This window comes from Carica papaya, chromosome 9 (genome assembly GCF_054855325.1).
Source record: "Carica papaya isolate Zhongbai chromosome 9, ASM5485532v1, whole genome shotgun sequence".
In the NCBI taxonomy this organism is placed as follows: Eukaryota; Viridiplantae; Streptophyta; class Magnoliopsida; order Brassicales; family Caricaceae; genus Carica; species Carica papaya.
This window is the reverse complement of record NC_142317.1, coordinates 24494666-24516356: the sequence shown is the minus strand read 5'-3', so window position 1 is coordinate 24516356 and position 21691 is coordinate 24494666. Positions and strand designations below refer to the sequence as shown.

Here is a 21691-nt window from a genome sequence, read left to right as displayed (position 1 = left end):
TTGAATGTGTACTGATGGGCTTTCAAGCAGTCTCAGGACTCAATATCAAATCTTACTAAATCAAAGATGGTAAGATTGGGATGTGATGGAGATTTGGATAGTTTTGCAAGAGCTTTAGAGCGTAGCATGACTACCTTGTCCATTAGATACTTGAGTTTACCTTTGGGCACAAGTTATAAGGATGTGAAGAAATGAGACCCAGTGGTAGACATATCTGAACAGAGATTTGCTGGTTGGAAGTGTAGCCTCCTTTTCAAATGGGGAAGATACTCTTATTAGAAGCACACTTGGTAACTTGCTTGTCTACTATATGTCACCTTGACCATTCTGGCAAGTGTGGCCGAGAAGTTGAAAACTATTCAATGTAGATTTCTTTGGAGTGATATCGAGGATAGTAGAAAAAATCATTTGCTTACATAGAATGAAATTATGCAACCACTACCCTTTGGGGATTTGGGATTACAGTCATTAATGGAAACAAACGAGGCGTTGCATGATAAATGGTTGTGGAGGTTCATGCATGAGGAGGGTGCATTTTGGAGAAGGATCATTGTTGCAAATATGTTACAGAAGATGGATGTTGGTTTACAGAGATGATGTCTAGACCTCATAGGAAGAGTCTATCAAAGAAGGTAGGGGCAGAAAAGGATAAGTTTCAGGCACACATTTGATCAAAGGTTGGTTTGAGGAATAGAATAAGATTTTGAAAAGATCAATGGATGGAAGGAGATCCTCTCAAAGATTAGTATCTCCAGATTTATGTTATAGCTCGGCAGAAAGACACAATGATATCTGACCTTTTTATGGATTAGAAAAGGGGCAAAGGGTTTGGCAAGTTCTGATATTGAGAAATTTGAATGATTGAGAGATTGAGGAGTACAAATAGTTGTTGAACACACTTTCGTTTGTGTCGATGAATGGTAGCAACAATAAACCCCAGTAGATTTTAACAAAGAATTGATCTTTCACAAATAAATTTTTCTACAAGTAGCTACTTAAATATGATGGTAATGAGTTGAGATTCCCGGTCATACAAATATGGAAGACTAAAGTGCCTCCTTATGTATCGTTTTTTTTTGGTGGGAGACATGCAGAGAATGTATCTTAACTATTGATAATATGAGGAAACGAGAAGATTTTGGTGAATGCTTGTTACTTTTGCAAGAAGGCTGAAGGGAGTTGTAATCATATTTTGTTGTGATATCTAGTGGTGCATTAGCTGTGTGCTATGGTGTATGGTTTAATAGGCATCAGTTGGGTAATGACTGCCTTGTTTAGAGATGACATTTGGGTATAGAAGGGTATCAAAGAGATGAGTAAACTAGCAGAATTAACACCACTTTTTATAATATGGACGGTGTGGAAGGAGAGGAACAAATGGGCTTTTGACGGGGTTGAAGATGTGAATGATTTTGACATTCTTAAGAATAGATGGTTTTATATTCTTAGTTTTTTTAATGGATCATAGTTCTACTTCTTTGGAGGATTTAGAGAACTTAACCGATAAATTGATTGACTTATAAATAATTTTGTATATGGGTTGGCACCCTCTTGGTGTCCATATTAATACAACATACTATACTTTTATTTCAAAAGAAAAAGAAATGGCAACATGATGAAGTGAGACTTTGTTTCTTAATAGTCTTTATTTCCTAAGACAACTATTGTTTGGTTCAAAGTTAGGCAACTTCTTATTTGCCAACTTGAGGGAATTTTCTATTGGGCCATTTTTGTTAGTCATTTTTCCTGTATAAGATAGTTAGGCTATGTTTGATTCACAATAATTTTTTCATCGAATAGGCATACAAATAAAGTGTAAATTAGAATAAGAATAAAATGTTGGCTTTCAATTCTAGCAAAGGGGATCTCTGATTCCTACTTAATCAAGTAGAAACCAAAAATTCATTGCTCTAGATATTAAACATATTTTAGTAATTAAAGAAATGAAAATGATAGGAATTAAAGAAAATGATTTATTACTTAAAATACTATTATTATGATATTCCGAACAAATCTATTTCAGTCCTACCTTTCTCTCCTGTACCCCTCTCTTTTTATCCTAGTGCTTAGCTAAATTAGTGCAGTCATTACCGTACTTGTTAGTGACTCTGATTAGGTGAATTTGCTTTGCATCGGATTCTGAACAAACACCATCAAAAAACCTGATTTATCTTTAATTCTGCTGTTAGTAGTTTTGGAATGCATGAGGTGAAAGACATTTAAGAGGATTTTGGCATTATCCAGCCAAAGTATAGTGAGGGAAAGATGTTCAAGCAATAAAAAAAAATGACAATCTTGAATGGGAATAACACACTTTCATGATAGGCTACCAAATCTTTTTATAATTCAACATGCATTTGATGATGTTTTGGAGCAAGAAAGATTCGAACTTGCCATTGTTGAGTTTTCACTTGAAAGTGCTTCAACTGGACCAGAAGCTATTGCATCTAAAATTCCATACATCTCAATGTTTCCTGCAAAGTTGTGCAGCATACACCTGTAGTGCAGAACAATAATAATAAATCATGAAGAGGAACTGAATTTTTAGTATATTCAGAATGAGCATATACAGGGATATATAGTTGTTACAAAAAGAAAAAAATAGGAAACCAATTACAGTAAATCAAAACAAATTTTTCACAAAATGAGATTCACTAACCGGTATCCCATAATTTTAGGAAGATTAATTTCCTAGTATTACAAAGGGAAGATTGAGGGATTTTTCAGCACTCCTGAAGTTGTTAAATATGATCTTGGAGATAAGTCTTTAGAATGTTAGACTGCTGAGTCCTTCGTTAGCACATTTGCAAGTGTCATTTAGTTGAGACAAATGGAATATACATTGATCCACTATCCAACCATTTTTCTTTTTATAAAGTGTATCTACGTCAATATGTTTCATTATGTCATATACCATAGAATTGTTAATGATGTTAATAGTAGATTTATTGTGGCAAAATAATTTTATTGGCATTCCCAGATGATTTGTAAATCTTCCAAAATTATCTTGAGCTATAATAATTCAGTCATTGTGCCATCGCTTTGAACTCCGAAACTACACTGGATGTAATGACTATACTATGTTTTTTACTCCTTTAGGTCACAAAATTGACCTAATCAACTGGTGAGCCTGCATAATTTGTTTCGTGTAATGCCTCAATACTAATCCAGTATTCCCTTTGAATATAATTGTTTTGTTAAGAATGGCCTTAAGTAATATAGTATCCAGTAAACTGTATGAAGGAGAACTTCTCTTGGCCTATGAATAAATTGACTACCACACTCACAACTTATGGATTGTCTCACCTTGTATAAGCAATATATATAACTTTAACAACCAATTTCTCGTACAATCTCTATGCCTACAACTGGATCTCTAGTTTCCTCTCCTAATTTGTATTTTTGCTAATTAATATGAGATACTTACATGTAAACCACACTCACAACTTATGGAATGTCTCACCTTGTATAAGCAATATATATAACTTTAACAACCAATTTCTCGTACAATCTCTATGCCTACAACTGGATCTCTAGTTTCCTCTCCTAATTTGTATTTTTGCTAATTAATATGAGATACTTACATGTAAACTTTCTCTATTTTCCTACTCCCTCCTGTCTCCAATTTCTCATAGACTAGCCATAGCAATGGGAACTATTTGTAATGTTTATCTCTTGATTCCTCGGGTTGGAGGTATAAGTGCTTAAAAAAATTTAGTAAAGAATGGGCCATGTGATTCTAAAAGCCCCCTTATTTTTTTTGGTCTCCTCCTTATTGGGTTTCTTTCTTTCTTTTTTCCCTTGACTAATTGATAGGTCATTTACAACTAAATAATGGTTAGAATATTTGATATTGATATCAGTAGACTATTTTGTATTAATACCAGAGATTTTTCTTTCCTTTCTTTGCTGATCCTCCACTGTATAAATAATTCTCTTGTAAACATTTGAGTGTGAGTAATAAAATAACATCTGCAACGACAAAAAAAAGAGAAAATAAAAAAAGAAAGAAACCCTAAGGGGGAGAAGAGAGGGGCAAAGAAGAAGAAGAAGAGGAAAGAGAAAAAGCAAGGCACGACGAGCAGCCGATCCACGTGAGGCGAAGAAGTGGCGGTTGGAGAAGGAGACTCACGCGCGATCATTGCGTGATGGGCTGGGAAGAAGGAATCACGCTACAGCAAGATAGGGAGATTTGTTCCTGGTGCGCGGCGCGGCGAGGGGAAGACAGATCTGCACGCGGGAAGGCAGATCCTCTCTTGGCACGCAGAGCGATGGGGGAGAAAGAAACTAGAAACTGCTGTGTGCGGCAGGGAAGGAGGGGCTGGATCGCGGGGAAGCCAGATCCCGATAGCTTTGGCTAATCTGTTTTGGACTGGGCATGCCACGACTTTCTTGGTGATTTATGCTCATTCGCAACGGCGCCTACTGACTCTAGTAATGGTACGTGCAGTGGCGTGTGGGGATTCTGGTACTTTTCCAACCAAACTTCAGGTAAGGATATCTTAACCCTCTCCGTACTGACTCTGGTAATGGTGCGTGCAGTGGCGCGTGGGGATTCTAGTACTTTACCAACCAAACTTAAGTTAAGGATATCTTAACCCTCTCCGTAACTGTTTAATAGAAATTTAACCTTTAAATCACCTAAGATCAATAGCGATTTTGAATTTAACTTGTATAAGATGCCGATGGTGATTATTTAACTGATTTTATGTAGTATTAGTATATGATTGATTATGCATATATGTTTTAATTGTTTGGGGTTTTGTATGTCATGGTGGGAAAGGCCGTTCATGGCTGTTTGTGCGAGTGGGGTGCGTGTGTATGTCGGTTTATGTATCCGTATTGTGGTGAGTGTGTATTTTGGTGTATATGTCTACTTAGAATGTGTGCATTAGTGTAGGTGTATAAATAAAGAGTGCATGCTGTGTTATATAAATGCGTGTATATATATATGGAGATAATTAGAGTATATATAATATACATAAATCAAGTTCCTATTAAATAAATTCTATTTGATTGTTTATAATTAAATATAAATAATAAGTTGTGTGTGTTTGATGTACATATATGCATGAGGTTGTCTGCTTAATATATTTTGTGTGTGTACTTGATATGGAAACTATCTAAATCATATCTGATATGGTTGACAATATTTGTAAATGTAAACCAAGTTAGTTGAATATAAATTTAATTTAATATGATGGTGATTATAAGAGGGAATCAAATAGTGACGAAAAACAATAATGAAAACTCTACATTAGAGGAGTAGGAGTCTGAAGCGAGGAAATTAAACATGTCTCTAAGTTTAAAGTTGGTTTTATAAAAATAAATGCTCCATCGACTATTTTACTGTTTTTTACAACATTTTGATAGATCATTACGTTGTTTGGTTTTCATATTTTTATTGAGTTAGTGTAGTTCACCCAATTCATTATCCTTTTCAGATCAAGACGTTTAGGACGCCGCTCCTGAATGATGAGAGATTTGCTAGGAGACCGTTTCACTCCATCTTACTTTAATTTATACAATAATTAAGATTATTTATTTATTTATACTAAATATTTATTTTAGAACTTAGACACATCTTATGGATTTTGGATATTTCAAAACAAAGTTGTGTAAGAGATGCACTTTTAAATCCTTAAATATTTGTTGCGCGAGACATTTTTATAAATTATTTGTTATTAGATAGTAGGATATGATTAGAACTCTGAATGCGGGTTTGGCTCATTACAATATTAGAAAATTATTCCTCTCAAATTCTTTCATGGTATCAGAGCGGTAAAACTCCGCAACAAGAATTCCTTTGGTTCCCTCCATTTTGTTTCTTTTTTTCTTTTCCTCTGCCTATTAACTCCTCGTTCCAACAGGCTGAGTTCAGAGGAGGCAAAGACTTCATCCTCAGAATCATCAACTGGATGGAAAAAACTTCCTCCAATGGTCGCAGTCAGTTTTGCTCGTAATCAGCAGAAGGGGAAAACTCAGCTACATCACGAGCGAAATCAAACAACCAGACGTCTCGGACATATCCTATGCCAATTGGGAACTCAACAATGCCCTTGTCATGGCATGACTCATCAATTCAATGGAACTACACATCAGCTACACTTATTGAAGATTTTGGAGAAAATAAATTTTTAATTTTATTACTTATATTTTTTGTGTTTACACTTATGAGATATATATAGTAATTATTATTATTTTAAGAAAACTCTAATTACATGATATATCTTTACTATTAGAACTTTAACTATAATCTAATACTCTACTTAACATAGAATCCTTATCAATACTTATCAATACTCTCTCTCAAGTTGGTGCAAAAATATCACACATGTCCAACTTGTAAACTAGGTTTTGGAGGAATTTATTGCATAGTTCTTTAGTGAAAATATCAGCCATCTACTCACCAGAAGATATATGATATAAGTATAGAGAGTCATTAACAACCTTCTCTTTTATGAAAATCAATTTCTATGTGTTTTGTCCTGTCATATTGAACTGAATTATGAGCAGTGTTAATGGCTGCTTTATTGTCACAAAATAGAGATAGTCTCTTCTCTTTAAGTAGTTTTAATTCCTTTATTAGTTTTTGCAACCATAATAATTCAAAAACTCCTTAAGCCATTGCTCTATACTCTGTCTCTACACTAGAACAGACAACTACACTTTACTTCTTACTTTTCCATGTGACCAAGTTGCCTCCTACCAAGTGTGCAGTAACCTGTAGTTGATCTTCAATCATCTAAAGATTTAATCCAATCGGCATTTGTGAATGTTTCTATTTTAAAATGATCATACTTAGAAAAGAGCAGACTTTTTCTTGGTGCAGACTTCAGGTATCATAATATGCGGAAGACAACATGTAAATGAGTATCACGAGAATCATACATGTACTGGCTCACTAGACTAACTGCATATGCTATATTAGGTATGGTATGTGAGAGATAAATGAGTCGTCCAACTAGTCTCTGGTATCTTTCCAAGTCAACTGATGTATCACTACTTGTTTGTAATTTTTGGTTGCTTTCAATAGGTAATTCTGCTAGCTTACAGCCCATCATACCAGTCTTTTCTAGTAAGTGTAAGATATATTTTTTTTGAGAAATGAAGATTCCTTTATTCGACCTGCCAACTTCAACTCCCAAGAGGTATTGCAATTTTCCTAAATCCTTTATTTCAAACTCTTGAGCAAGTAGTTCCTTCAATCAAGTCATCTTTTCTGTATCATTTTCAGTTACCACAATATCATCTATATAAACAATGAGAAAAGTGACCTTACCCTCACGATATTTGATAAACAGGGTATGATCAGCATTATTTTATTGATATCCAAATGAGATCATAACTCTTTTAAACCATTCAAAATACTCTTGGAGACTACTTTAATCCGTATAAGGCCTTTTTTAATTTGTAAATTTTTCCTTGCGTCCTCTTATCTTCATATGCAGGTGGACTTTGCATGTATACTTTTTTCTCTAAGTCTCTATGAAAAAATATTTTTTTTATATCAAACTGTTATAGATCCCAATTAAGGTTAGCTGTGCAAGACAAATGTATTCTAATTGTGTTCATATTCGCAACAGGTACAAAGGTCTCCTGATAGTCAATTCCATAGGTATGAGTAAATCCTTTAACTACCAATTGACTTCTGTACCTTTCGATCGATCCGTCTGTTTAGTGTTTTACGGTGAATACCCATTTGCAACCAACTATCTTCTTTTTCTGTGGAGGTGAAACAAGTTCCCAAGTTTCATTTTTTGTCAATGCTCTCATTTTTTTTAATCATGCCTTCCTTCCACTTGGGATCTCCTAGAGTCTTTCTTCAATCATATGGAATAGATATAGAGAAAATAACAAGACAAAAACTCTATAAAAGAGAGATAGAGAGTCATAGGAAACAAAATGAGATATAGGATACTTAGTACAAGCTCTCGTTCCCTTTCTAATAACAATAGATTTTTATGATAAATCACAAGAGAAAAATAACTTACCAGTATTTTCTGAAAGCAAAGAAGATTCTTCACCTGGAACAGATTGCATGATGACTTTTTCTGACTTATATCTCATTTAATACATTTTCAAGTCTGATTTATCCAGATGTCCAACATTATCTTCTTGACTAAGACCTTCTGCAATAGAACTCTCCCCCCGAATATGACCCTTAATAGTTACCCAATTAAGTATCACTTTTTTCTTCTCACTCTCCTCCTGAAGAAGTGTTGAGTTTGAGTTGAAGTAAGACTCAGTTTCCTTAAGGATAACATTCATAGTTACAAAGTATTTTTTACACAGTGGATGACAATACTTGTAACCTTTTTGGGTAAAACAATATCCAACAAATACACACTTGAGAGCTCTAGGTTCTACCTTATTTACATTTCTAACATAAACAAAGTACACGCATTCAAATACTTTTGGGGGGAATAATGTAAGAACTTTTTCCTTGTAAAACCTCCTTAAAGCTTTTAAAATCCAGGACTTGCAAAGATATTCTATTGATAAGACAGACAATTGAGAGAACTGCATCTGCTTAGTAACTTTTCAGTAGATTCATTGTGAACATTAATGACCAAGCTACCTCCAGTATGTGTCTGTGTTTCCTTTCAGCAACTCCATTTTGTTTACTGATGTAGGCACAACTTATCTGATTAATTATCCCATTTGACTCCAAGTAGGCACGAAACCCATTATTCATATATTTTGTACCATTGTCAGTTCTCAGAATCTTAACTTCAGCACCAAACTGTGTACATGTAATTTTATAGAATTATTGAAAACAAAATACATCACTTTTTACGTAGATATTTAATAGATCGATCAACCAACTGTAAAGAGACTGTTATTGCCTTTGTTTCTCCAAGACCCAACATCTTGTATACCAAAAGAGGCATCGAATTAATACTTACTCCAAAATCACAAAGAGCTTTTTCAAAATAAGAGTTCCCAATAGTGTAAGGAATGGTGAAATTTCCAGGATGCTTAAGCTTCGAGGCAATTTATTTTGCAAAATGGCACTGCACTCCTCAGTAAGTGCAACTATCTCATATTCCTCTAGCTTTCTCTTGTTCGAGAGGATCTCCTTCATAAACTTAACATAGTTAGGCATTTGCTCCAAAGCATCTGCAAATGGAATGTTGATATGTAGTTTCTTAAAAATATCTAGGAACTTAGAGAACTCTTTGTCCAATTTCTGCTTATGGAACCTCCAAGGATATGGAATAGGAGGAACATATAGTGGAGGGTTGTCTAGTAAGAGCTTTGACTTAGGCTTTTTATCCTCTTCTCCTAGACTTGTTTTCGAATCATCCAAAAGTCTCTCTATTTGCAATTCAACTGGCTATGTGGTTTTAACTGTTGCTTTACTCAACTTCGTTAACTCCTTGCCACTACGAAGAGTAATAGCTTTCACTTGATCTTTTTGATTCTTTTCAGTGTTATTCGGTAGAGAACCTTGCGGTCTTTGAGTGAGAATTTCATAAAGTTGGCCCAATTGAAGCTCTAAATTCTAAATAGATGCTGTTTGGCTTTGAATACTAGTTTGTTGCCTTTGAAGTGTAGAATCTGTTCTTGCCATAAACTGATTAGTATTGACTGTGAGCTGGGCGAGCGCATCTTCTAAAGACACTTTTGGCTGCTAAGGCTAGAATTGAGGTTGATGTTCATTGGTGGCTTCATCACAAATATTTGTTTCCTGATTTATTTATCAATAAAGATCTCAAAATTTTTCAGTGTGAAATCTGCCAACTAATTAAATATACACGAACATCTTTTCTAGCCAAACCTTACAGTGAATCAAATCCCTTTTCTCTAGTACATAGTGATGTCTGAGGACCATCTTGTATTAACAATATCACTGGCACTAGATGGTTTATTACATTCATTGATGATCATACAAGAGTATGTTGGGTCTACCTCTTTAAAAAGAAATCTGAGCTTGCAAGGATCTTTCAAAACTTTCATGCTATGATAAAAAAAAACAATTCCAAACTACAATGAAAGTCTTGAGAACTGATAATTGAACTAAATACTTCAAAGTATGCATAGGAGACTTCCTAACAACTAATGATATTCTCCATCAAAGTTCCTGTATTGATACTCCACAACAAAATGGGACAGTAGAGAGAAAAAATTGACACTTGACATTACCAGAGCTCTAATGTTCACTATGTCAGTTTCTAAGTATCTTTGGAGGGAAGTTGTCTTCACTGCTTGTCACCTTCTAAATTGTATGCCATCAAAAGTTCTCAATTTCCAAACACCCTTGTCGGTTATCCTCCAAAGTTACCTAGCATTTCGTTGCCCCTCATTTATCCCTCTAAAGACCTTTGGATGTACTGCATTTGTCCATGACTATCGGAACCATCGTTCAAAACTTGATCCAAAATCCATTAAATGTGTTTTCATTAGGTACTTATCCACACAATGAGGTTATAAGCGTTACTCTCCCACTCTTCATCGAATGTTTGTTTTCATGGATGTCACATTTTTTGAGACTCAATCATTCTTTTCCAAATCCTCATTTTAAGGGGAGAATCGAGATCAAACTGAGTCTTGAGAAATGTTTGATTCGGAAGTGTCTAATCCTACATCATCCCTTTCATCACTTCCTACTCTTATAGTATTTGAACCCACTGAGCCTATTGAGTCACCACATGTTAGAATAGGAGAAGGATGATAAAAGAACATTGTTTATTTACACAGGAAGCATCCTCATGGTAGTGACAAAACTGACTCTCAGCAAAGTCTAGACACTGAACCTAATCTTGTTCTTGCTCTAAGTCCTGAGACTACTAATGATGTGGTTGATGAATAATTGAGCCTACAAAGTTCTAGTTCACGAGGACCTTCATGTTCCTATTACAATTAGGAAAGACATGAGATCATGTACTCAGCACCCAATCTCCAAATTTTTTTCATATGAAAAATTATCTCTAGGATTTTCTGCCTTCACCACTACTTTAACAAGTGTTTAGACACCGAGAAGCATTTAGGACGCCCTTGTAGATCCGAAATGAAAGAGGGTCATTCAAGAAGAAATGAATGCCTTGAAAACAAATCATACATGGGAGATTATCGAGAGGAAAAACTACAATTGGATGCAAATGGTTTTTCCCAATCAAGTTTAATGCAGATGGCAGTGTTAGTAGATATAAAGCAAGACTTGTCGCTAAGGTTTCACTCAAACGTATGAGATAGACTATAAGGAGACATTTACTTCAGTTGTCAAGCTTAACACTATTAGAGTCCTTTTGTCACTAGTGGCCAATCTTGATTGGCCCCTTCAATAGCTAGATGAAAAGAATGTATTGCTAAATAGAGACCTATATGAAGAAGTATATATAGACCCACCACCAAGGTTCAAACTAAAAGAAAAACTTGGTCTGCAAGTTGAAAAAATCTCTCTATGGTTTAAAACAATCTCCAAAAAGTAGTTTGAAAAATTTATTCAAACCACACTCTCTTCTACAAGCATTCTAAAAGTGGGAAAAGAGCCATCCTGATTGTGTATATAAATGATATAATCATCACAGGTGATGATCATAGTGAATTGGAGCAGTTAAAAAAATATTTAGCAGGAGAATTTGAATTGAAAGATCTAGATACCCTAAAATACTTCTTGGGATTGAAAGTTGCTCGAAGTAAGGTTGGTATAGTGGTATCGAAGAGAAAGTATATCTTGGATCTTTTCCAAAACATAGGAATGTTGGGGTGCAAGCCAATGAAAACTCCCATGGAACCCAACTTAAAACTCGGACTTGAAGGAGGAAAGGAGGTTAACAAAGAGCAATACCATAGACTGGTAGGTAAACTAATTTACTTGGTTCACACACGTCTAGATATTGCCTTCGCTGTGAATATAATTAGTCAATTCATGCACACACCAAAGGAGAAACATTTAGATGCAGTTTACCGAATATTAAGATATCTAAAAAGTATTCCAGGAAGAGGACTAATTATCAAAAAAGGAGTTAATAGGATGGTGGAAGTATATACAGATGTGGACTGGGCAGGTTTCTCTGTAGATAGACGGTCAACTTCTAGGTATTGTATGTATGTATAGGGTAACTTAGTAAATTAGAGAAACATTTAGATATTGCCTTCACTGTGAATATAATTAGTCAATTCATGCACCCACCAAAGGAGAAACATTTAGAGGCAGTTTACCGAATATTAAGATATCTAAAAAATATTATAGGAAGAGGACTAATTATCAAAAAAGGAGTTAATAGGATGGTGCAAGTATATACAGATGCGGACTGGGCAGGTTTCTCTGTAGATAGACGGTCAACTTCTAGGTATTGTATATATGTATAGGGTAACTTAGTAAATTAGAGAAGTAAGAAGCAACCAATAATAGCAAGTAGTGCCAAGGCCGCATTTTGAGCAGTATCCCATGGCATTTATAAAAGGGTGTTGCTTAAAAGATTACTGAGAGAATTAAAAATTTTAAGCAATGCTCTGATAATGCTTTATTGTGATAACAAGGCTGCAGTTAGTATTGCTCACAACCCTGTTCATCATGACAGGACAAAACACGTGGAAATGGACCAACATTTTATAAAAAAAATGATAATGGAAGCATATGCATGACATATTTCCAATCAAAGAACAGACAAGTGACATCTTGGCAAAGAGTCTCTACACGTCAAGTTTTGAGAATATGGTAAATAAGCTAGGAATGACAAACATTTATATTCCAGCTTGAGGGGGAGTGTTAGAATATGAAATTTGTGAATCTTGAGTCTGCCAAAATCATTCTTCTTTATTCGGTCTGCCAGAATCATTCTTCTTTTCTTTTTTTTCCCTTAACTAATTGATAGGTCATTTACAAGTAAATAATGATTAGAATATTATATATTAATACCAGTAGATTATTTCGTAGTAATATTAGAGATTCTTCCTTCATTTCTTTGTTGATTCTCTACTGTATAAATAACTCATCTTATAAACATTCGAGTGTGTGTATTAAAATAATATCAAAAAATTATTCCTTTCAAATTCTTTCAATAATCCTACAGAAGAACACATAAATTAACTAAATCATATCTTAAGAAACTTGAAACAAACTCCTAGAGAAGGTCTTTACTTCAAGAAGACTAAAAAAACAAAGATATCAAAGTATTTACAGATGCAGATTGAGCTAGATCTGCTAATGATCAAAGATCCATTTCAAGATACTATACTTATGTGTGGAAAATTTGGTCACCTAACGAAGCAAAAAGCAAACAATGATTGCTCGACACAGTGGTGAAGCAGAGTTTAGAGCTCTGACTCACAGGATATGTAAAGGAATGTATTCAAAATGCTTATTCAATGAACTTAATATTCAAGTGATACCATCAATATGATGTGCAATAACCAGACTGTTATAAGCATACCAAGAATCTTGACAAACATTTTATCAAAAAAAAAAAAAAAAGATAATGGATGCATATGCATGACATATTTCCAACCAAAGAACAGACAAGTGACATTTTGACAAAAAATCTTCACACGTCAAGTTTTGAGAAAATGGTAAATAAGCTGAGAATGACAAATATTTACATTCTAACTTGAGGGGGAGTATTAGAATATGAAATTTATGAATCTTGGGCATGCCAAAATAATTCTTCTTTATTCGGGTTGCCAAAATCATTCTTCTTTTCTTTTTCTTCCCTTAACTAATTGATAGGTAATTTACAGCTAAATAATGATAAGAATATCATATATTAATACCAGTAGATTATTTCGTATTAATATTAGAGATTCCTCTTCCATTTCTTTGTTGATTCTCCACTGTATAAATAACTAATCTTATAAACATTTGATTGTGTGTATTAAAATAATATTAGAAAATTATTCCTCTCAAATTCTTTCAATAATCCTACGGAAGAACACATGAATTGACTACATCATATCTTAAAAAACTTGAAAAAAATTCTTGGAGAAGGTCTTCACTTCAAGAAAACTAAAAAAACAAAGATATTAAAGTGCTTACTAATGCAGATTGAGCAGGATCTGCTAATGATCAAAGATCCATCTCAAGATACTATACTTAGGTGTGAAAAATTTGGTCACCTAACAAAACAAAAAGAAAACAATGGTTGCTCGACATAGTGGTCAGGTAGAATTTAAAGCTCTGTCTCACAGGGTATGTGAAGGAATGTGGTCAAAATACTTAGTGAACTTAATATTCAGGTTATACCATCAATATAATGTGCAATAACCAGACTGTTATAAGCATACCAAAAATCTTGACAAACATGTTATTAAAGAAAAAATTGATAATGGAAGCATATGCATGACATATTACAAACTAAAGAATAGACAAATGACGTCTTGACAAAGAGTTTTTACAAGTAAAGTTTTGAGAATATGGTAAATAAGCTGGGAATGACAAATATTTACATTCCAGCTTGAGTAGGAGCATTAGATTTCAAAATTTGTGAATCCTGGATCTGCCAAAATCATTTTTCTTTATTGGGTCTACTAGAATCGTTTTTCTTTCCTTTTTTTTCCCTTAACTAATTGATAAGTCATTTATAACTCAATAATGATCAGAATATTATATATTAATACCAGTAGATTATTTCATATTAATATTAGAGATTTTTCTTCCTTTTCTTTGTTGATTCTCCACTGTATAAATAACTCATCTTATAAACATTTGAATGTATGTATTGAAATAGTATTAGAAAATTATTTCTCTCAAATTCTTACAATAATCCTACGGAAGAACATATGAATTGATTACATCATATCTTAAGAAACTTGAAAAAAATTACTGGAGAAGGTCTTCACTTCAAGAAAACTAAAAAAAACAAAGATATCAAAGTGTTTACTAATGCAGATTGAGTAGGATATGCTAATGATCAAAGATCTATTTCAGGATATTATACTTAGGTGTGGAAATTTTGGTCACCTAACGAAGCAAACAGCAAACAATGGTTGCTCGACATAGTGGTGAAGCAGAGTTTAGAGCTCTGGCTCACAGGGTATGTGAAGGAATGTAGTCAAAATGCTTAATCAGTGAACTTAATATTCAAGTGATACCATCAATATGATGTGCAATAACCAGATTGTTATGAGCATACCAAGAATGTTGACAAACATTTTATCAAAGAAAAAATTGATAATGGAAGCATATGCAAGACATATTTTCAATTAAGAAACAGACAAGTGACGTCTTAACAAAGAGTCTTTATAAGTAAAGTTTTGAGAATATGGTAAATAAGCTGGGAATGACAAACATTTACATTCCACTTTGAGGAGGAATGTTAGATTTCAAAATTTGTGAATCTTGGGTCTGCCAAAATTATTCTTCTTTATTGGGTCTACCAAAATCGTTCTTCTTTCCTTTTTTTCCCTTAACTAATTGATAGGTCATTTACAGCTAAATAATGATCAGAATATTATATATTAATACCTGTAGACTATTTCGTATTAATATCTGAAATTCTTCTTTCCTTTCTTTGTTGATTCTCTACTGTATAAATAGCTTATCTTATAAACATTTGAGTGTGTATTAAAATAATATCAAAAAATTATTTCTTTCAAATTCTTTCAATAATCATACCGAAGAACACATGAATTGACTATATCATATCTTAAGGAACTTGAAAAAAACTCTTGGAGAAGATTTTCACTCTAAGAAGACAAAAAAAACAAAGATATCAAAGTGTTTACTAATACAGATTGAGTAGGATCTGTTAATGATCAAAGATCCATTTCAGGATACTATACCTAAGTGTGGAAAATTTGGTCACCTAACGAAACAAAAAGCAAACAATGGTTGCTCGATATAGTGGTGAAGCAGAGTTTAGAGCTCTCGGTCACAGGGTATGTGAAGGAATGTGGTCAAAATGCTTACTCAGTGAACTTAATATTTAATTGATACCATCAATATGATGTGTGATAACCAGATTGTTGCAAGTATATAAAGAATCTTGACAAATATTTTATCAAACAAAAAAATGATAATGGAGGCATATGCATGACATATTTCCAACCAAATACCAGATAAGTCACATCTTGATAAAGAGTCTTTACAAGTCAAATTTTGAGAATATAGTAAATAAGCTGGGAATGACAAACATTTACATTTCAGCTTGAGGAGTGTTAAATTCCGAAATTTGTGAATCTTGGGTCTGCCAAAATCATTATTCTTTCCTTTTTTTCTCCTTTAATTAATTGATAGATCATTTAGAGCTAAATAATGATCAGAATATTATATATTAATACCCGTAGACTATTTCGTATTAATATTGGAGATTCCTCTTTCCTTTCTTTGTTAATTCTCCACTGTATAAATAACTCATCTTATAAACATTTGAGTGTGTGTATTAAAATAATATTAAAAAATTATTCCCCTCAAATTCTTTCAATAATCCTATAAAACACATGAATTGACTATATCATATCTTAAGGTACTTAAAATAAACTCTTGGAGAAGGTCTTCACGTCAAGAAGACTAAAAAAACAAAGATACCAAAGTGTTTACTGATGCAGATTGAGCAAGATCTGTCAATGATCAAAGATCCATTTCAGAATACTATGCTTAGGTGTGGAAAATTTAGTCACTTAACAAAGCAAAAAACAAACAATGGTCGCTCGACATAGTAGTGAAGCAGAGTTTAGCGCTCTGGTTCACAGGATATGTGAAGAAATGTGGTCAAAATGCTTACTCAGTAAACTTAATATTCAAGTGATACCATCAATATGATGTGCGATAACCAAACTGCTATAAGCATACAAAGAATCTTGTTCACCATGAAAGAAAATAACATGTGGAAATAGTTAAGCACTTCATCAAGGAGAAGATACACTTGGGTATAATTAACATCTCCTACATTCCTACTAATTAACAAAGAGCATATATTCTGACTAAGTTGCTACCAGAGAAAAAAGTTGAAGATATGAGATCCAAGCTAGACTTACTCATCTTTTACAGTCTAGCTTGAGGGGAAGTCTTGAGAATCAAATAATTATAGATGTACAATTATATAAAAAATATTTACTTCCTAATTTAGAGTATTTGGCACCAAGGTTGACCAAATCTCGTTGATTTTTTGTCATTTATTGTAGAAAATCCTTTCACCAATTAGAAATATTATGATCAAATCTCTTTGATTTGGTCTGTCATTTATTCTACAGAATCCTTTCACTACTTGGGAAGATTCTTTCGTGTAGATACGGTAACTAACTATGTATCATAAGTACAATCTTCCTATCATTATCGAAGGCAATGCAAAATACAAAATTTTCATTCTTCAGTATATATAGCTGTTAGAAAGAGAAAATAAGAAATTGATTACAACAAATTGAATAAAATCTTCTTATCGGTATGATTCCTTAATTAGTATCCCGTACTTTTAAGAAAATTAATTTCCTAATATTAAGACCGAAGATTGAAGAATTATCAAACGTGAAAAGTGGAATGCTGATGGCAACAGTGAATATCAGGAATATTATGCCATGGCAGAATATTCTTTTAACGAAGAAAAATGTTTTCTGCACTTTAAGAACCAATCCGCCAATAAAAGGTTCTGGGGCATTGATACTGTCTAGCATTTAAAATTAAACTATGCATGACAGTAAACTAATTCAGTAAAGGTGTTAAAGGCAATAAGATTTTAATACACAATGATAAAATAATCAAAAGGAAGAGAGCTCAGGAAGAAAATGACTTTCCAGATGTAAGGGACACCATAAAACTGATTTGAAGTAACCCATATGGGTTTCACTTCAGCAAACAGATCAAGGACCACCAGCCTCCCTCTGGGAACAGAATGTAGAAGTGCCTGCAGAAAATGATAAATATTGTGTGCTTCAATGAAGTTTTAATGCAAAGATAAAGCATTCCACAAACTTTAAAGTATCTACCAAGTTTTCAAGTCATGTCAACTTTTACACACTAAGTTCAATTTAAGCTGAAGATGGTAATGCTTATATCCAAAGAATATAAAAGATAAAACGTAGATGTATGACGGATAAAATAACATAAAAACTGGGAATGGGTGGGGGCCATGGAAATAACTGTCATCAATAAAATATACCTTCATTTGTGGAGGCCTCCAGAATGGATCATATGAAAATAGCCAACCCTACAAGAGTTATAAACCAGTAATAATAGAACAAAGTAGAAGTCAAGACCACAACTAAATCAACTGGATAAGATACTTATATATAATTGTAGAATTTTAGGAGAAAAAAATAAATAATTTTATTTCTCATCTTTTAATTTGTTACATCTGGGTATTTATAGAATTACTAATCTACTAATAAAAAAATTCTTATTTTACTAGAATTCTAGTAATATAAGATTATTATTCTCATAAAATCTTAATTACATAATACTAACTAATTAAATAATAAACTAAAATAATAAAATATCATATTCAACATCCTTCTCAAATTGGGCAGGGATATCGCACATGCCCAAGTTGCAGAACAAGTTCTGAAGAGTCATCATGCAATCTACCAAAGGCGTATGCGCGCTTGACTCGGCTCAAAATAGTTCAGCTTGGCTCAAAATGGTTTGGCCGGGCTCAGCACGGCTCGACACGACTCAACACGGCTCGAATCGGCTAAAAACAACTCGGCTCATCTCTAAAACGACTCCGTTTCGCCTCTAAAATAGCTCGGGTTTGGCTCTGAAACAGCTCAGACTTGACTCTAAAATGACTTGAACTCGGCTCAAAAAACAGCTCAAAGTCGGACAGATCTTTGAACGTGCGCGGAAAAATGGAATGATGCAGTCTTTTTTACTGGCACCTGTAAATGTATAGCTATAACTTTTTACTAGCACATGTGACGTGCGACTGCATCTTTTTATTGGCAATTATAGATGTGCAACTGCAACTTTTTACTAGTGTTTACGGTTGTGCAGTTGTATAATTTTACCGGTGCTTTTGAATGTGCAGCTGCACTTTTTTTACTGGCACCTGTGGATGTGCAGCTTCAGTTTTTTACTGTCGCCTGCGAATGTGTGGCTGCACTTTTTATTGGTGCCTAAACCGCCGCTGAAAATCACCTTATACACCATAGAATACATCGACGAGTTCAAATCCATCTTGGGTGGTGATGAAAGTATAAATGGATAAAAGGGTACCAATCCAGCATATTGTGCTATTTTAGGATGTGGAAATAACCTTAAAATTAGAACCCTAAAATAATATTATTTGGCTCTGACACCATGTAGAATTTTAGAAGAAAAAAATAAATAATTTTATTTCTTACCTTTTAGTTTGTTACATTTAGGTATTTATAAAATTTCTAATCTACTAATAAGAAAATTCTTATTTTACTAGAATTCTAATAATATGAGATTATTATTCTCATAAAATCTTAATTATATAATACTAACTAATTAAATAATAAATTAAAATAATAAAATATCATATTCAACACCCCCCTTCAAATTGGGCAGGGATATCGCACATGTCCAAGTTGTAGAACAAGTTCTGAAGAGTCATCATGCAATCTACCAAAAGCGTATGCGCGCTTGACTCGGCTCAAATGGCTCAACTCGGCTCAAAATAGTTCAGCTTGGCTCAAAATGGCTTGGCTGGGCTCAACACAGCTCGACCCGGCTCAAAACGGCTCGAATCGGCTCAAAACAACTCGGCTTATCTCTAAAACGGCTCGGCTTCGCCTCTAAAACGGCTCGGGTTTGTCTCTAAAACAATTCAGACTTGACTCTAAAACGGCTTGAACTCGGATAAAAAAAAGCTCGAAGTCGGACAGATCTTTGAACGTGCACGGAAAAATGGAATGATGCAGTCTTTTTTATCGGCATCTGTAAATGTACGGCTGTAACTTTTTACCAGTGCATATGACGTGCGACTACATCTTTTTATTGGCAATTATAGATGTGTGACTGCAACTTTTTACTAGTGCTTACGGTTGTGCAGTTGTATATTTTTACCGGCGCTTTTGGATGTGCGGTTGCACTTTTTTTACTGGCACTTGTGGATGTGCAGTTTCAATTTTTTACCGTCGCCTGCGAATGTGCAGCTACAGCTTTTTACTAGCGTTTCAAGAGTGCGGCTGCACTTTTTACCAACGCCTCCAGAGTGCGGCTGCACCTTTTTTCCGGAGCCTAAACTGCAACCGAAAAGCACCATAAACACCATAGAATACATCAACGAGTTCAAATCCATCTTGGGTGATGATGAAAGTAGAAATGGATAAAAGGGTACCAACCCAGCATATTGTACCATTCTAGAATTTAGAAATAATCCTAAAATTAGAACCCTAAAATAATATTATTTGACTCTGATACTATGTAGAATTTTAGAAGAAAAAATAAATAATTTTATTTCTCACCTTTTAATTTGTTACATCTGGGTATTTATAGAATTCTTAATCTACTAATAAGAAAATTCTTATTTTACTAGAATTCTAATAATATAAGATTATTATTCTCATAAAATCTTAATTATATAATACTAACCAATTAAATAATTAATTAATTAAATAATAAACTAAAATAATAAAATATCATATTCAACACCCCCCTCAAATTGAGCAGGGATATCATACATGCCCAACTTGCAGAACAAGTTCTGAAGAGTCATCATGCAATTTACCAAAAGCGTATGTGCGCTCGACTCGGCTCAAACGGCTCGACTAGGCTCAAAATAATTCAGCTTGGCTTAAAATGGCTTGGCCGGGCTCAACATGGCTCAAAACGGCTCGTCTCTAAAACGGCTCGACTTCGCCTCTAAGACGGCTCGGGTTTGGCTCTAAAACAGCTCAGACTTGACTCTAAAACGGCTTGAACTCGGCTCAAAAAATAGCTCGAAGTCGGACAGATCTTTGAACGTGCGTGGAAAAATGGAATGACAGTCTTTTTTACCGGTACCTGTAAATGTACGTTTGTAACTTTTTATCAGCGCATGTGATGTGCAATTGCATTTTTTTATTGACAATTATAGATGTGCGACTGCAACTTTTTACTAGTGCTTACGGTTGTGCACTTGTATATTTTTACCGACGCTTTTGGATGTGCGACTGCACTTTTTTTATTGGTACCTGTGGATGTGCAGCTTCAGTTTTTTACCGTTGCCTGCGAATGTGCGGCTATAGCTTTTTACCGTCGCCTGCGAATATGCGGCTGCACTTTTTATCAACATCTCTAGAGTGCGGCTCCACCTTTTTTACTGGCGCCTAAACCGCCGCCGAAAATCACCATAAACACCATAGAATACATCAACGAGTTCAAATCCATCTTGGGTGGAGATGAAAGTAGATATGGATAAAAGGGTGGTATTTAGCATATTGTGCTATTTTATGATTTAGAAATAATCCTAAAATTAGAACCCTAAAATAATATTATTTGGCTCTGATACAATGTAGAATTTTAGGAGAAAAATAAATAATTTTATTTCACCTTTTAGTTTGTTACACTTGAATATTTATAAAATTTTTAATATACTAATAAGAAAATTTTTATTTTACTAGAATTTTAATAATATGAGATTATTATTCTTATAAAATTCTAATTACATAATAGTAACTAATTAAATAATTAATTAATTAAATAATAAAATAAGATAATAAAATATCATATTCAACAATAATAAAGGGCAGTAAATGGAGCAATGATCGCCCAGAATTGCATTATGCAAAAAGCACTCATTAAATTAGCAATGAAAACAGTACTTCTTGATAAAATATAGTTTCGCAGAGTTAAGATATAAAAACT

The 21691-nt window shown here is 33.8% G+C and overlaps 1 protein-coding gene across 4 annotated transcripts in view; it reads right to left on the bottom strand.

Annotated features, from left to right (window-relative positions):
* Nucleotides 1-21691, bottom strand: part of CYL1 (alpha-N-acetylglucosaminidase family / NAGLU family) — a 56721-nt gene that overhangs the window by 8922 nt on the left and 26108 nt on the right. For 3 of the 4 annotated variants that reach the window (XM_088210939.1, XM_088210941.1, XM_088210938.1), the window contains exons 11-13: nt 18039-18086; nt 17675-17783; nt 2395-2498 (exon numbers count right to left, since the gene is read on the bottom strand). In XM_088210939.1, the coding sequence (XP_088067065.1) occupies nt 2395-2498; nt 17675-17783; nt 18039-18086 (261 nt within the window). The remainder of the gene's footprint in view (nt 1-2394; nt 2499-17674; nt 17784-18038; nt 18087-21691) is intronic. The other variant, XM_088210940.1, reaches the window with a different exon arrangement.